General features: G+C 50.6%; 1 protein-coding gene across 2 annotated transcripts in view; it reads right to left on the reverse strand.

The window, feature by feature from the left end:
* Positions 1-9,433, reverse strand: part of RGS10 (regulator of G protein signaling 10) — a 41,916-nt gene extending 32,483 nt beyond the window's left edge. Inside the window, exon 1 of one of the 2 annotated variants that reach the window (XM_047073521.1) lies at positions 9,325-9,433. In XM_047073521.1, coding sequence (XP_046929477.1) covers positions 9,325-9,373 — 49 coding nt within the window. In that variant the 5' untranslated portion in view covers positions 9,374-9,433. Of the gene's footprint in view, positions 1-3,288; positions 3,311-9,324 lie in introns of those variants that run through there. The other variant, XM_047073522.1, reaches the window with a different exon arrangement.
* Positions 9,434-17,221: the final 7,788 nt, after the last annotated feature.

A 17,221-nucleotide genomic window follows, 5' to 3' on the forward strand; every position in this document is an offset into this window, starting at 1 on the left:
TGGTTACTAGTGTCTGGGTTTGCTGCCCTGGACAGAGACAAAATCCAGGGCACCCAGGGAGCTCAGTCAGTTAAGTGTCAGACTTCAGCTCAGGTCATGATCTCAAGATTCGTGGGTTCGAGCCCCACATGGGCTCTGTGCTGACAGCTCGGAGCCTGGAGCCTGCTTTGGATTCTGTGCGTCTCCCTCTCTCTCTCTCTCTGCCCCTCCCCAACTCGTGCTGTCTCCCTCTCTGTCTCTCTGTCTCTCTCTCAAAAATAAACATACACTATGAAAACCAATTTGACAATAAATTATATTTTAAAAAAACAACAAAAAAGAAACAAATAATAAACATGCATTAAAAAACAAACAAACAAACAAGTTCCTTCTTGCCTTTCTGCCCACCTTCTGCCCCAACCACCCTGACCATAGGAATCTTCTACCCACACTCTGTCTGCCATGTTTTCTCACTTTCCCCAGAAATATTGGTTTGAATTTTTCCAAGACTTCCTGATTGTCTTTCAAAAGCCTGATGGAGGCTTCTGGCTACGCCTGTTTTTCTTAATCCTTCTTGATTGGTAGCAACATGCATAGATAGCTCTGGAGAGAGCAGCATTTGCACACTCCATTCATTTAATGATGTATCTCTTTTCCAAGTCATTATCCTGACCTCCAGCGAGACTGAGCAGAGGCCCACCCTATTTGGTACTACTCTAGAGATTGCCCCTTAACTCAGGGTATTTCTACTCAGGGTCCCCTGCTCAGGAGACTTCCGCTACTTCCCAATGCACATATGTAAAGGCGTCCTAAGATAAGTTCACCTTCAATGTTACAATCAGTCCAATAATTATAAGAAAAAGAAATAACCTCTCTCCATAGCAAGCAGGTTTACATCTGAACTTAAGAATAAAACAAAATCAAGAGTTCCCAGCTTCTCAACTCCCGGCACTTGGAGCCATAAAGGTGTAATATTCCCCCTTTGCTTTTTCATTGACAAAAGTTGCCGGTTGGGGTGGATTACACAAGAAAGCAAGCTTGGAATGCACAGGTGGGAAAAAACAGTCAAACATATTTTTCTAGCAGCTTTAAGATCACTCAAGCTAGTAACGAATTATTGCTGATAACATTTGTTTGTTTCAATTTTGTCCAGATCTGTTTATCTTTTCTTATTGTTTTTAGTTCACCTATAAAATATTTTCGCAATGGAAAAAAATTTTTTTTAATTTTTTAACCTTATTTATTTTTAGAAAGAGAGACAGAGAGCAAGAAGGGGAGGGACAGAGAGAGGGAGAGAGAGAGAATCCCAAATAGGCTCCAGGCCGTCAGTGTGGGGCTTGAACTCACAAACCGTGAGATCATGACCTGAGCTGAAATCAAGGGTCAGACACTTTACTGACTGGGCCACCCAGGCACCCCTGGAAAAAAATTTTTTTAATCTCCTGGGCTCTTCAAAGCATTTCAGATCGGGGCGCCTGGGTGGTTCAGTCAGTTGAGCATCCGGCTCCCACTCAGGTCACGATCTCACAATTCGTGGGTTCAAGCCCTGCATCAGGCTCTCTGCAGACAGCTCAGAGCCTGAAGCCTGCTTTGGATTCTGTATCTCCCTCTCTCTCTGCCCCTCCCCTGCTCGCTCTCTGTCTCTTAAAAAAAAAAGAAAAGTTAAAGCATTTTAAATCAAATTTTTGTAGGCATAATACTTATTTCTCAACAAATTTATCTTCACACTAATGTATCATCAGCTAATAACAACAGTGAACACTTATAAATTGCTTATAGGGCGCTGGGTACTGTTCCAAGCTTTTTCTGTGAGTTAAATCATCCACTTCTCACAAGGACCCTGTGGTGTGATTAATATTATCCCCACTTCACAGATGAGGAAACACAGATGAAGCGTGGTAACTTGCAAGGGTCACCCAGCTAGGAAAGGGGCGGGGGGTGGGGGTGTCAGGGTCCAAGCACGACCTTCACCATGAGACTCGAGTGCCATTTTTAGTTTTGACATCTGCCGGTCCTCACACTCACCAAGGCCAGAACATAGCAGCCTTGAAGAGAAAGATACCATCTGCACCGCGGGGAAAGCCTGAGAAAACTGAGAAGGAATTCTACGTAGACAAAAACCCACACGAGACCGGGCCAGCATCATCTAACACTCAAACACAGTGTCCATACACTCTCCATTTACATTTATGCGGTTCTCTGTGGTTTCTGGCTTCAGTAAAAGCCAGTATTTCAAAGATACAGATGGCGGAGGCTGGTTGCTTGCAGCGTATTTCGTAATGCATTATTTATAGATGCTATGATGTCATATCTATCAGGGGCTTTCGCCAGACATTAACTCCTTGGAAATCCATACTCAAAAGGCATCCGTAACACTCATCGAAACTGAATGCTTGCAGCCTGGATTCCTGCTATTAGTCTGCAGGAAGGTCTGGGTAATTATCCTGCCTAGACAGTTTTCCCCAGTCAAATAATGTTCTAATAAAATCTCAATACCAACTTCCTCAAAGCAGAGTCAACGTCCAACATCAAAGAGTCTATCCTAAGTAACCCCCAAAACTTACAGCATCATTAAAGAAAACAAGCCAAACATTCAAGCCTAGGAAGAGGCAGAAATGTTCACTCCAAAATTCTAAGTGGTTTGGTACAACACACACACACACACACACACACACACACACGCACACTCACACGCCATACTCCCATAAATATTCAAGGAAAGTGCACCCCCAAGAAGCTTATTTAAAACTTCATATCAACTATGCCACATCAAACATATTACATTTAAAAAAAAAAAAAAAGACTTTTTCTTTTTTCCAAACTTAGAAGCAGAGAATCAGTTTGTTACAACTGGTGATCTATGTAAGGCTCCAGAGAAACTGGGTCATGGAAACACTCTATCTAAATATTACTTAAGTGTTTTTCGGCTCCAGTATCTAACTTCTGAGAATAACTATCCTTCAAGCATGCAATTCCCTTGGTGCGGAGGTCTGCATGAATGGCAATTAGCAGAATATAATAACAAAAATGAAAAAGCTTAAAAATAATCCTACTAATAGCAAGCATCAAAGACCAGAGAGGGTGAGAGGGCTGCAGAGGGTTGGCTGGGCTCAGAAAAGGCATCATGGCATTTTTCACGTGAAGCCAGAGACCTCAGAGAAAGCTGACTGCTCAGGCAGTGCCTCCAAAGGTCACCTGTGCACCTGTGCCTGCACTCCTCGCTCCCCCCAGCCCCTGCCCTGCCCCGCTGTCACCCGGGCAACACACAAGCTGAGGTCATCACCAAAGGAGGTGGGGGTCACTCCTTACGTTCCATGCTCCAGGGTCCACTTGAGGAGCTTCACACAGCCCAAAAACCCACTGCCTTCTCAGAGACGCTTCGTGGGAGACAGGCCAGGGGGCTGCGGGTCTCCTGAACACCCTTGGGTCTGGAGGAAAAACAAGCCTCCACATCCTCTTTTGAGTGGACTAAACAACAGATGGCCACTGGTTTCCAGTTTCTACCAGAGGGAAGGAAATAAGAACGCCAGACTGTTATTTGTAGACTCCCTAGAATCTTCACTTTCTAGGCAAAGACCCAGAAAAAATAAAATTACCCAGGAGCCCTATCCTGGGGGTGAAAATGAAGACCCTGTCATTATTTTCTTCACTTCCCAGAAGCCCCTGTGCTTCCCCTGGGGGCCTGACAGTCATGCATAAATGTGCCCTCACTCCCCCGCCGCCCCCCCGCCCCTGCTGCCCCCGGCCCCTATCGAGAGGCAAGTAAATGACATCCCCCCCTCCAGGATCAGAGAGACTGTGCATTTCTTGAGTAAGAGCTGCGTCGTCCTCAGGGTCAGCAGTGCCTGGCGTTCATGGTCATGTTTACATTGATGAACGTTTTCTGATAGATTGGGGGCGAGACAGTGAGGATGACAGCTGTAAAAATAGCTGCTTGACTGAGCACTTACTATATCCTGTCTCAACTTCCCAGTGACCCGTAGAAGTCGGGCTCATCTTTGGCCCATTTTACAGAGAAGGAAACAGAGGCACAACGAGGTTCAATAAACCGGCTCCAAGGAGCAAGCGAAGAAGGAGACGAGGTAGGATTCAACCCTAAGTTGGCATCAGAGCCTGGAAAGGGAAGGGCAGTGACAGACGCAAGAAGTAAAAGGCGGGGCCCTCTTTCTCACGGAACTTAAAATTAATTGAGAAGGTGAGACCAGGAGTTCCCAGATGGCCATCTGCCCACAATGCCACAGGCTGGCACGGAGTTCATTTCACTGGTTCGTGAAGAAATGAGAAGAAGGATAAGGAAATATTTACCAAGTGAGCTGTCTTGATGCAGTAAGGACAGCCCTGGGTTATTCTTAGGAAAGAGATCATTATATTTATTTACATGGTACAAAATTCAAGAGGCCGAAGAGGGAGCACAGTAGAACAGGGCTTCCTCTCAGCTCTGTCCCTTGCGTATCCAGGGCCTCTCCCTAGATGCAACAACTTCTAGAAGATTCCTGAGTATCAGGACATTTCTTTTTAAAGTTTATTTATGTATGTAAGTATGCATGCATGTATGTATGTATGTATTATGAGAGAGACAAAGAGAGTGTGAGCAGGGGAGGGGCAGAGAGAGAGAGAGGAGATGGAGAATCCCAAGCAGGCCCCATGCAATCAGTGCACACAGCCCAACGCAGGGCTCGAACCTATGAACCGTGAGATCATGACCTGAACCAAAATCAAGAGTCGGATGCTCACCGGACTGAGTCACCCAGGCGTCCCCAGGACATTTCTTTACACAAGATTATATCTTTACTATTCAGGGTGTTAAAATGCCCTTTTGTTCATGGGATGATAAAGATGACTGATGATGGCTTTGTTTATAATGTCCTGACTGGAGAAAGGAAGAAAGGGAAAAAAGGAAGAAGGGAGACAGGAAAGAAAATTCAGCAGCTCCCCATTATATATATATATATATATATATATATATGTAATATATGTATTTCATATTACATACATATTTCAGCTCTAAATATATATTTTTTAATGTTTACTTATTTTTGAGAGAGAGAGAGAGACAGAGTGTGAGCAGGTGAGGGGTAGAGAGAGGGAGACACAGGATCCGAAGCAGGCTCCAGGCTTCAAACTGTCAGCACAGAGCCCGATGCAGGGCTCGTACTCATGAACTCTAAGATCATGACCTGAGCCCAATGCTTAACCGATGGAGCCACCCAGGTGCCCCACCCCAAATATATTTGAACAAAATGACCAAGTGGATCCTGAGCGAGGCCATGCAGATAGCTCCGGACTTGGGTCAGGGAGCTGAGTTCTCTGGTCTGTCCCCTCCTAAATGGGCTGCTCCTGTCAAGTCCCTGCCCCTTGGTGGCCTCCACAGCTGTCCAGGAAAAGACAAAGTGGACAGGCTGCATTTCGGGGGCAGAGAGGGAGGGAGGCATGAGGCTAGAGAGAGTGGCAGGGAGCAGGGAGACCCAGCTTTGGGAGAAGACTTAGGACAGAGGACACCCTCGGGAAGCAAAGGGGCAGAAGTGGGAATGCCCAGCCGCCCAAGGGCACAGCAAGAACGGGGAAACGGGGCCAGGAGAGAAGGCGGGCCAGATGAGGGGTCCCCGAGCACCGCGCAGAGGGGGCAGCACAGCTGACCCACGGGCACTCGGCAAGGCCTGGAGGGATGCGAACTGGCTTAGAAGGGAAATGAGTCCCCAGGAGCCTGCGTGGGGCTGTTTCCTCCCAGTGGACGCCTCCTGACAGCTCTTATCAGGGAGCTGCTGCTGTCGCCTGCCCAGGCCCCCTCCGCCCCCACCGTCCCTCCCGGGGCCTGCTGCAGCGGAGAGCTATCTGAGGGAAGCAGAAGATACCAAGGAGAGTAAATTTAGTACAATTTAAACAGCAAGCTTCCGAGCCCAGCGCCTGAGGCGGAGGGCATTACTCAAGCCCAGCGGGGGGAAGTGGCTCAGTTCATCCAGGAAGTCCCAGGAAGTGGCCCCCCCAGGCACCTGCTTAGGTTCCCCAAATGCCTAACAGTGACAAAAGGAGACATCCGTCCCACACAAAGTCAATGAAGGCATAAAAAAAAAAAAAAAAAAAAAAAAAAAAAGAGCATCATTAGCACCCGACCCCCACCGTCTACAGGCTGCTCTCCGAGGCATTCAGAGCTGGCGCCGACCACGTGGCTGACCACACTGGTTTAAATCAACACCCCTTCCGCGGCCCAGCCCCGCCACTCTGCCCCTGCGTTGCTCTCCCTGAACCCACAGTCCTGGGCCAGTGATGTTCTGCAGGGAAAGTTTCCCTGGGGGGCCAAGACTGCCCGGCTGCTGGGTTGTTAAAACAAAGACGTTAAATTGCGATGCTGACTGTCACCTCTAAGTGAAAACTTAAGCCCAGCAATAAATCTGAAACTGGTCCCAAGGGTTTAATGGGATCATGTACAACAGGCCCCCCGCCCTGGGGAGGGCCATGGTCTGCCTGGCAGGGTGGGGATTCCCTCAACGGGTCACCCCTCAATCTGCTGGCAGACGGAAGGCTGTGGCTTTGGCTTTGCTTTTCAGGTGAGTAGCGTCATCAACAGCATAAGTGGTTGTGAGGGGCAAAGGGTGGTCAGAGTCCCTCAAGGGGTCCTTGCACTTCAGTGGCATCAGAATCACTGGGGGCACTTGTTGAAAATGCAGCCTCCTCTCCCTCCCACCTTGGGTTCCCAAGACTAAACCAGTGGGCCCAGGGTGTGGCCTGGGAAGCTGCATTTTATCGATGCCCTCCCCACCCCCAGGTGGCTCACGAACACACTTTGAGAAATCTCAGAAAGCAGAATAAGGAACAGCATTTTGAGCCTAGGAATTAGGGGTTAGGAACTCCAAATCCTCCGCTTGAAGAGCCTGTCTCCAATACGGTTTTGCTGAAAAGCAGGAAAAGTCTATAGTAGAAGGTTCTGGGAGGCAGGAGTGTAGCCGGGTCCATATCAGGGGTCTGCAGGAGTGGATCCAGCACTTGTGGGGCTGGAAGCTTATACAATTTGGAGAGCCACTTTAGGAAAAACAATTCAAAATGACCAAATAAAAATGTTGCACAGGGTCTCAAGGATCACTTGGCTGGCTTCCCGGAACCTCCCCCCCAGGCCCACAGTCCCCCCTTCTCACTTGACTCCTTCTTTTCTCACTGCTGGATGGTGATGCCCAAACGGCAGGGCCTCATTTGCCCTTTCCCATCAGTGGGGCATACTTTCAACCTAAACATCCTAAGGACATTGGGCTCTTAGAGGTCAGGCATCAAATACCCATCCATGATGCTTAGCTACTAATCTCTGTATTTGTGACCGAACCCTATTTCATAAGGCTGAAAAGCTGCCGCCCTAAAAGAGGTACACTCCACTGGTATCCCTAACACTGCCCCAGTCTTTCTGGAGTGAACCTACACACATATAACACCCTGTCTCCAAAACCATGTATGCCCCCAAATGAGAGCAAAGCAAGGAATAACTCAGGCAGAGAAGTTCAGAGCAGCTCTGTTTATCATAGGAAAGGGGGAAGCTAACCATTATTATTCATTTATTACGTGCCAGGCAATGCACTGGGGACTTCATATGTTTTAGTGTGTTTGATCCCACAACTCTATGAAACCCACTTTACAGGCGGGAAAACAGACACAGAGGTGTGCTAGGAAACCAGCTCTCCTGCGGGGGGAGGGCAAGCTTGATTTTTAACATTTGTCGATTTCCATGGTATAAATACCCACCAACAGTCAATTTCAAGCTATCCATGACTTAGCAGACAGTTCTCAGATTTCCCGATAATTTAGCAATTGGCTCAGAGGTCAAGTAACTTGCCCAAGATCACTAAATGATAGAGTCAGGGCGGGAACCAGGAGTTTAACTCCAGAGTCCAGGCTCTGACTACCACTCCCCAGGCCTGTGAATACTCAACAACAGGGATCGGCTGAAATGAACCCCCACAAAGGAATCCTTTGACCCTCAGACAACACGGCAAGATTTACGTGACCACTAACACCAATACAAGCTCTTTACCATGACCCTGTGAAGTCCTACTTTATAAGGATTGTCCTGACTATGAATGCAATGATTTGCATAATGGACGGGAAACCAGCTCCATGTAAGTGCTCAAAGAGGGATAGCTATTTTATTCCCATTTTGCAGATCCTTATCTGCACAGACACAAAGTTTCCACAGCAGTGGAGGTGGGATTTGGTCCCAGCCTGTCTGGTCCCAGTTCATCCTCTTACCTGCAATGTCCCTCATAAAATATGATAGTCAGTGAGAAGAGGACACGGACCAACCAGCACAGACTCTTAGCACCATGAAGAAGTCAGTTTGGGAGTGGAACACTGCAGAAAAGCCTCCCAACTCCAGAATCAGGCAAACCTGGGTTTCAGATTCTCCATCGCCTCCTAAGTGTGACTTGGGGCGAGTTACCTAACGACTCTTGGCTTCCGTTCCCTCCTCTGGAACGTGGCCAATACCAGGAGACAGTACCTGTCTCATGAGGTCGTCCTACGGGTGGAGAGACAACACAGAACTGGGTGAACTGAGACCCGGGCCCACATGACGAGCTCAGAGGGGCACAGCTATTATGCTGCACAAAAACGGTAAGATGGTTGGAATCAAAGGCATGGTCCCGTCTCCACCGTGGATTCTTTGCCCTATCAAATTGCTCCGAATTGTGGCTCAGGCTGGTCCGTTGGGACAGCCAAGCCCAGTGCACGGTAATGTCAGCGCTCCCCGGCGCCAACTACAGATGTGCATTCTCCACCCTGCTGTTCACCCTCCTCGGCGCGCCCACATTTGGGCTCCGCAGCGCAGAACTGAAGGCGCCGGGCAGCCCAGGCCCCGCTGCCAGTCCGGTGCCCCGGGGTCCGGTCGTGCCTCCTCTGGGCGCCGCGCGGGCATCATTCGCAACGACGCCCGCAGCGGACAGAGAGGCAGAGAACTCCAGGGGAGAAGGGCCCCGCGCGACGTTCTGCTTTCGGATCTAGAGCCCACACTCCCTCCAAAGTTTGGGGTGTTTGGGATCTCCTTTCTCCTCGCAGACCATCACTAAAAAGAAAACTGCTGTTGTTCCCCCTTTTGTCCAAACTTCCTCCCCGCAGCGCCTCTCAGGGGGTGGAGGTGGGGGGGGGGGGGAGAACTTTGCGCTCCCGCAGCGGCGGCTGCCGCAGGGACGCTGGAAGGAGCGAGGAGAAGTGGCGCGGTCCGCGGCGACTCTCGTCGGGTGGCATCGCCAAGCCGCGCCCGAACACAGGAGGGAGGGAAGGATGCCCGGGACCCCGGGCGGGCAGCGGCGGCCGGGGCGGCTCCTCGGGGGCCCCGAACCCCAGCCCGCCGGCCCGGGAGCCGCTTACCTGACGGCGGCCGCTTCCTGCTGAGCCGGCTCACGGCGCGGTTAAACATCGCCGCGGTCGCCCGGGGAGGAAGGAGGAGCGGCCGGGCGGCGCGGCGGCTGAGCCTGAGGACGGAGGGGAGGTGGAGGCCGAGGAGGAGGAGGAGCCGGCTCGGCACCGCCCCGGCGCGCCCGCCCCCGCCCCGCCGCCCTCCTCCCAGCCAGGCGCCGCGTGGCGCGCTCGGTGCGCCCTGCCCGTCCGCCCCGGTGGGGGCCCCGCGGTCCCGCCTCGGGGTCCCGGGAGGGCCAGGGCGGCCCCCGGGCGATCAAACGCCGGGACCCGACCCCGTGCGCGGGGTGGGGCTCACTGCCCCGAAGGGAGCCCGCGCCGCCCGTGGCTTAGGAGCTCTGTCCTGGCGCCCGTGCGCCTCGGGGCCCCCCGCCGCCCAGCGGAGCTCGCCGAGGAGGTCGCCCCGGGCCCCGCCCCGCCCGCCTCGCGACTCCGCGTCCAAACCGGTCTCCCGCCCTCTTCCTGCAGCCGCGGGAAACGGGCACGGCGCCGCGGGCGCACAGCGCTCCGCGGCTCCGCGCGCCTTGGCCGGGCGGTAGTCGGGGGTCCCCTCTCGCTACACGGACCCGGAAGCCTCGGCTTCACGGTTCTGCAAAACCCGGGCGCGGCCCACGGCCTTCGCCTTCTCGCCCCCGGGATCCAGGATCCCCGAGGGCCCGGGCCTGCCCGCCCCGCGACTCCGCGGGTGCCGGGCCCTCCCACGGCCGCGAAGCCGGTGGCGCGTCGCCAGGGTCCCGGCCGCCGGGCCGCGCGCGCAGCGAGCCCAGCCGAGCTGCGCTGCGCGGGCGCCGGAACTTGGGCGCCTTCTGCCCGTGGCCTGGAGGTTCCAGGAGCGGGCCTCGGCGGAATTCTGCAGGAACCCTCCGGGTTCCAGCGCCGCGTGATGCCTCTGCCCCCACAGCGCGGCCGGCCGGGGACACATCTCTAACTTTGGGGACACGTGCTGCAGCTTCCGGCAGGGCCTTTCGCTCAGAGCTCGGGATCACTCCGGTCCACGCTGCGCTCCGGTTCCGATTTCTCCTCTCCCACCACCAATCACCTGCTCAGCACCCCCCCACCCCCCCCCACCCCCGCTCTATCTATTGTCTCCTTCCCCTGCAAAACAGCCCCAAAGGGAGTGTCGTTAGCCTCATTTTCTTGAGCGTTCCGTTTGCGAAGCACTGTCTTTCTGGCGAGTCTTATTTTTCTCCTTGTGTATCTGGCTTTGTCTCCAAATTGGTCTTTATTTTTAGCTGTGCTAATTGCTATTTTTCTAAACCGCTCCCCAGTCGCCGGGCCCTGCCACCCGTCCGTTTGCAGTGTTTTCACTAGCTGGCACTTTTCTTTTGTATCTTCTATTCTGAGCTGCCCGGTGCGCTCATTTTTCCTCCCGCCTTCTACCCACCCGTTCGGTCCCAGTTCTACCCCATCCCGGGCCTCCTGTGGTTGTTTTCTCATGTCTGTCCTCACTCTTGAAGCCTCTCAAAGCCACTTTCTTCGGAGTGTTTCTGAGCACCCCCTGTCCCCGGCTGCCAGGAGAGATCGTGAAGACGACTTGGGTTTTGAGCTGCGCTGGAGGATGGAGGAGATTATGGTGACCAGGAACCAGCTCAGAACCAGAAGAGCTTATTATAAAAACCCGCCTCCTCCTGTTGTTGGCCTCCTCTGGGGCTGCCCTCCCCGCAGGCTTCCAGACCCTGGTAACATACTTCAAGCCCAGGAACGCCTGGGGGGGCTCAGTGGGTTCCGTGGGATCCTGATCTCATGGTCTGTGAGTTCCAGCCCCGAGTGGGGCTCTGTGCTCACCGCTGGGATCCTGGAGCCTGCTTCGGATTCTGTGTCTCCCTCTCTCTCTGCCCCTCCCCCGTTCAGGCTCTCTCTCTCTCTCTGTCTCAAAAATAAGTAAACATTTAAAAAAAAAACAAAAAACATACTTCAAGCCCAGGCAGACACTTCCCTCTTTGTAAGAGCAGGACTTTTGAACTCTGGCAGAATCCTGGATCTGAACGAGGCAGCTGTATTCTCACAGCAGTGACAAGGGCATTTGTGCAGCACATGTCCCCCAGAAAACTGCTCTGGAGGCCAAATTACAGGTAACATAACAGGTCATTGTAACACAGGAAATACGGAGACGGGCACAATGGGTGAGCATAGCTAAATATGCCAGGTGCCAGGCCCAGCCCCACAGTGTCCTGAAATGCCCTGGTGTGGCGTAGGACATGCTCATGAATGCCTCCTGAGCTACGAGGGCAGCCAGGCCTTCCTGAGATAAGGGGAAAATAGCACAGCTTCAAATCTCTTTCCCTGTCCTGTTGGCGAATCAAATGATGAGTACAAAAATAAAGACCACGGGACCATGGGGGTGCCTGGGTGGCCGAGTCGGTTAAGGCACGGACTCTTGGTTTCAGCTCAGGTCATGATCTCATAGTTTGTGAGATCGAGCCCTATGTGGCACTGTGCGTCAGCACGGAGCCCTATTGGGATGCTCTCTTTCTCCCTCTTTCTCTGTCCCTCCCCCCTGTCATGCTCACTTGTTCTCTGTCTCAAAATAAATAAATAAACTTAAAAAAAAAAAAAAAAGACCACGGTCAATGTTTAATGTACACACTTTAAAACTTCTCTTTGGGGACATGAAAAGACTGTCTTAGTGAAGTTGCTTTAAATATCTGTTTTAATCGGGGCGCCTGGGTGGCTCAGTCGGTTAAGCGTCCGACTTCGGCTCAGGTCACGATCTCGCGGTCCGTGAGTTCGAGCCCGCGTCGGGCTCTGGGCTGACGGCTCAGAGCCTGGAGCCTGCTTCCGGTTCTGTGTCTCCCTCTCTCTCTGCCCCTCCCCCGTTCATGCTCTGTCTCTCTCTGTCTCAAAAATAAATAAACGTTAAAAATTAATAAATAAATAAATAAATAAATAAATATCTGTCTTAAGTGTCTAAAGATCCCAAAGCCGGTTTTCAAGGTGCACATACTGTATAGAAGACCAAGAATACAAGTATAGAGCCTCATGATTCCTAAAGCTTACCAAAAGAAAACACACACACACATACACACACACGATGAAGTTCTGCCCGCGGTCTGCATGCGGGCTGAAGGGGCCCACCATCCAGACAGCATCACTCACTGTCTGTAGCTCGTCTCAAGGCTTCTCAAATCTGGCCAAGAAGAGGACAAGAGGTTTGGCCCCTCCCTACCCCCACTGGTCCCACCTTTGGTTGAATCCTCATTTGGCCAGGCACGGAGAAGAGCCTAGGATCAGAGTGATCATTGACTTCAGAGTTCAATGTGATTTCTTGTTCTACTCAGAAACTTAAAAAAAGTAGTAAGCTGTGAGTGTATTGTAGCATCTCGTCTATTTTACTAGATAGGTTATATTTTAGAGTCTCTCATAAAGAGTATATACTAGGCCATATGAGGCAGGTGAGGTACATAGTATGATAAATAGATTAGTACCCCACTTGGAGTCAAGAGACCTGGGTACCAGTCCTGGGCATGTTGCCAACCAGCTGTGTGTCTTCAAACACGGCCTCATGGGATTGGACAAGGGAAGGATGCCACCTACATTCTAAGGGTGTGGCGTTCGCTAGCAATAAACAAGAAAGCACCTGGCAAAGTGCCCAGCGCATGTAGGCACAAGAATTTACTGGAATCTGAATTACTCTTGCTCCCCCTTACAGTGCTGCTTTAGTAAACTTTAGCCTATACACAGTGAAAAGTGGCATTTTCTAAAGAAATTATGGGGAATCCGCAGGGTTAGTAACAGTGTCATGCAAGTGACAGGCACAGAGAATGGAGGAAAGTAAATTGTTACAACCTCTCTGGAAGGCAAGAGAGGCAGATGTGTTAAGATGCATATTTGGCAACATGTACAAAAGCTTTCAAAATGTTTATGCCCACGGGACCAGTGAATAATTCTACAACTGATAATTTATGCCAAAGAAAGACTAAGAGGTGCAAAGATTATGTGTACAGTTGAACATCCTCTTTTTTTTTTTTTTTATCAATGCTATTTGTAGTGCCCTAAATGCTCATTAACAGAGTGACTAAGTTACAGTACATTCGTACATTCCTATGACGGGATATTTAACAGTTGTAAGTACTGGTTTTTTGGCTTTTGGTTTTTTTTTTTTTTTTCATTGAAAAAAATCAGGATACAAATATAGAGAAAATTTTCAGCAGGGAAGAGGAGGAAATACAGTCCAGTTATGGATAGAAAGCTTGCAGAAAACTATGCCAAAATGTTACTAGCATTTAAAAAAAATTTGTTTTAATGGTTATATTTATTTTTGAGACAGAGAGAGACAGAGCATGAGCGGGGGAGGGGCAGAGGGAGAGAGGGAGACACAGAATCAGAAGCAGGCTCCAGGCCCTGAGCTGTCAGCACAGACCCAACGCGGGGCTCAAACTCATCAACCGTGAGATCATGACCTGACCTGAACTCAGACGCTCAACCGACTGAGCCACCCAGGCACCCCGAAAATGTTACTAGCATTTATCTCTAGATAGGCTAAGTGGTGGTTTTAATTTTCACGTTACATTTTCTAGTTTTGCAAAATTTCTGCAGTGTATATGCTTTCAAATCAGGGAGAAAAATCAGCAGTTGGAAACTGGTCCAAATCTCTACGGGGTTGAATCTACCAGTGTTTAAACCCACATTTTTACAGTGTCAGTGTTGCTGTCTTTAAACTCTGCATTCCCCACGGAGGAGCAAGCAGACGCCAACGGCCTTTCCCATGTTTGATCTCCCTTGCATTTCAAGTCACACGTTCATGGCATATCACAGCCAGAGGGATCCTTGGAGGTCAGGGTATTTACCCTGCAGATCAGGAAACTGAGGCCCAGAGAGCCTCAGCGAGGATGTGGTGCTACGTCTCCTGAGAGATTGGAGCCTGTTCCCCCCTACGCCCCTCTTGGGCCACTCTCCTGGTTTTCCTTCTGCCACATTTGCTGCTCCCACAGCCCCCTCCCCTCCTTCTTACAAGTGGGCACCGTACCCTTAGTCTTTGGAGCTCTTCTCTTGCACACTTACTCCCTTGATCATCCCACCGAGTCTCATGGCTTTTAATACCATTTTTGTTTTAAATAGACTTTTTTAAGAGTAGTTTTAGGTTGACAGCAAAACTGAACAGGACATACAGAAGAGTTCCCATATATGTCTTGACCCTCCATGTGCACAGCCCCCCCTTATCAACCTCCCCCTACCAGAGTGATACATCTGTCACCACTGATGAACCTACGCAACGCATCATAATCACCCAAGTCCACAGGAAATTCCATTTTCTAAAAAGTTTATTTAGGGGCGCCTGGGTGGCGCAGTCGGTTGAGCGTCCGACTTCAGCCAGGTCACGATCTCGCGGTCCGTGAGTTCGAGCCCCGCGTCAGGCTCTGGGCTGATGGCTCGGAGCCTGGAGCCTGTTTCCGATTCTGTGTCTCCCTCTCTCTCTGCCCCTCCCCCGTTCATGCTCTGTCTCTCTCTCTGTCCCAAAAATAAATAAACGTTGAAAAAAAAAAGTTTATTTAATCTCTATATCCAACATGGGGCTCAAACTCATGACCCGAGGTCAAGAGTTGCATGCTCTTCTGACTGAGCCAGCCAGGCGCCCCAAATCCCATTTTTATACCACAGAACTCCCACACTGGCCTGGACTTGCCTGCGTGGCATCTTCCCTCGGATGCCTAGTGAGACCTCTCGAACTGAGCGTGTCCAGAATGGATCTTCCCCTTCCAGCCCACACCTGCTCCACCCTACAGCCTTCTCATCTCAATTCAGGGCAACTTCATCCTTCCAGTTACTCAGACCCACTATGTGGGAGTCATGTCTGATTCCACCTCCCAAAGACACCGGGAAGTCTATGCTTTCACCCTTTCCATCTCCATGGAAGCGCCTTGTCCGGGGCAGGACCGCTGTGGGATCGGAGCAGCGGCTGCCACAGGGCTCCCTGCCTCCGCCTCCCTGTCGTCTGTTACAAACCCAGCAACCAGAGGGATCACTGAAACAAAGGAAGTCTCACGACGTTGACCCTCTGCTCAAACTGCACTGGGGCCCCTCCTGTTGCCCCAAGAGAAAGCCCAAGACCTTATTAAGACCGACAAGGCCCCACGTGACCAAGACCTCCATTCCTTCCTGACCTCCTTTCCAGGTCTCCCTGGCTGCCTCCTGACTCCTCTGCTCCCACCTGACCTCCTCCGTATCCCTCAAAGGCCTCTGCATACTCCCACCACATGACCTTTGCATTGGCTGTTTTCTTCTGTCTGGAATACACCGCCCTGGGTATGTGCGTGGCACACACCCCCTCAGTTTCCTCATGTCCAGATGTTGCCTCATCAGTGTTTAAAATGGCAACTCCACCCCCTGTACTTCCACACCCCCTTTCCTCCATCCCTGCCATGGGTTTCTGCAAGGTGTGTATCACCTTCTAGCATACCACGGGTTTGTTTTTTTTTTTTTTTGGGAGACAGAGTTTTATTTTTTATTTTTATTTTATTCTATTGTATTGGGGGGGAGGGGCAAGGGGAGAGGGAGAGAGAGAGAATCTGAAGCAGGGTCCACATTCAGCACAGAGCCCAACACAGGGCTCAATCCCATGACCCTGGGATCACGGACTAAGCCGAAATCACGAGTCGGACGCTCAACCGACTGAGCCACCCAGGTGCCCCTGGTGTACTACGTTTTACTTATTATGTTTGCTGTCTGTTTCTCCGTACAGCACACAATAAGCCTTTCACACAATAAGCACTCAACGAAACATGTTAATGAACCAAGAGAATCCTGATCTCCTCCCTCCCAAAATTCCACTAAGGTGACAGAAAAGCCATTGAAAACAGGAAGCTATATTTTTATAGTAAGGTATAAACTCACCTGGACAAGGTGCATGGGAAAGGAGGCTATAAGGGAAGAGAGATTTCGGTCAATCTGATAGCAGATGGAAATGCAGAAACTATTAACTCAGAAATTCCATTTCTTAAGCATCTGCCCAAGAGAAATGGAAACAAATGTCCACACGAAAACTTGTGTATGAATGTTCATAGCAACACTATTGATAACAGCCCCAAAGTGGAAGCAACCCAAATGTGCATCGACTGACAAATGCACAAGCAAAGGTACTTCGGCTCAGGTCACAATCTCGCAGTCCGTGAGTTCGAGCCCCGCAGCGGGCTCTGTGCTGACAGCTCAGAGCCTGGAGCCTGCTTTGGACTCTGTGTCTCCCTCTCTCTCTGCTCCTCCCCAGCGCACACTCTGTCTCTCTCTCCCTCAAAAGTAAATATTAAAAAAAAATAAAAATAAAAAGGGAATGATGTCCTGATGCATGCTACAACATGGATGAAACTTGAGAATGTTACATTGGGTGAAAGAACCATCAAAGAATAGCACACATTTCATAAATCCTAAGTGGGTACGATCCCATTTATATAAAGTCCAAAATAGGCAAATCAGTGGAGACAGAAAGCAGATTAGTGATTACCTAAACCCAAGGCAAGGAGAGAGTAGGCAGGGACTGTTGATAAGTACAAGCTTGCTTTTGGGGATGATGAGTGTGAGCTGGGGAGGAGCAGAGAGAGAGGGAGACGCAGAATCCGAAGCAGGCTCCAGGCTCTGAGCTGTCAGCACAGGGCCTGATGTGGGGCTTGAACCCACGAACCGGGAGATCATGACCTGAGCCGAAGGCGGATGCTTCACCAACTGAGCCACCCAGGCGCCTCTTAAGTATATGTTTAAATAGGTGAAGTCTGTGGTATACAAATTATATTTCAATAAAATGTTTAATCTTTTTTTAATTTATGCAGACGAAAAGAAGGGTCACATACAACGGTTCAGAACTCAAACCACCACTGGCCTTCTTGGAAAGCTACTGGAAGATGTGCTGCAACAAAAATGG

This window comes from Lynx rufus, unplaced genomic scaffold (assembly GCF_022079265.1).
Source record: "Lynx rufus isolate CCGP_SWC_20201006 ecotype Redwood Valley unplaced genomic scaffold, mLynRuf1.p SCAF_11, whole genome shotgun sequence".
Taxonomy (NCBI): Eukaryota; Metazoa; Chordata; class Mammalia; order Carnivora; family Felidae; genus Lynx; species Lynx rufus.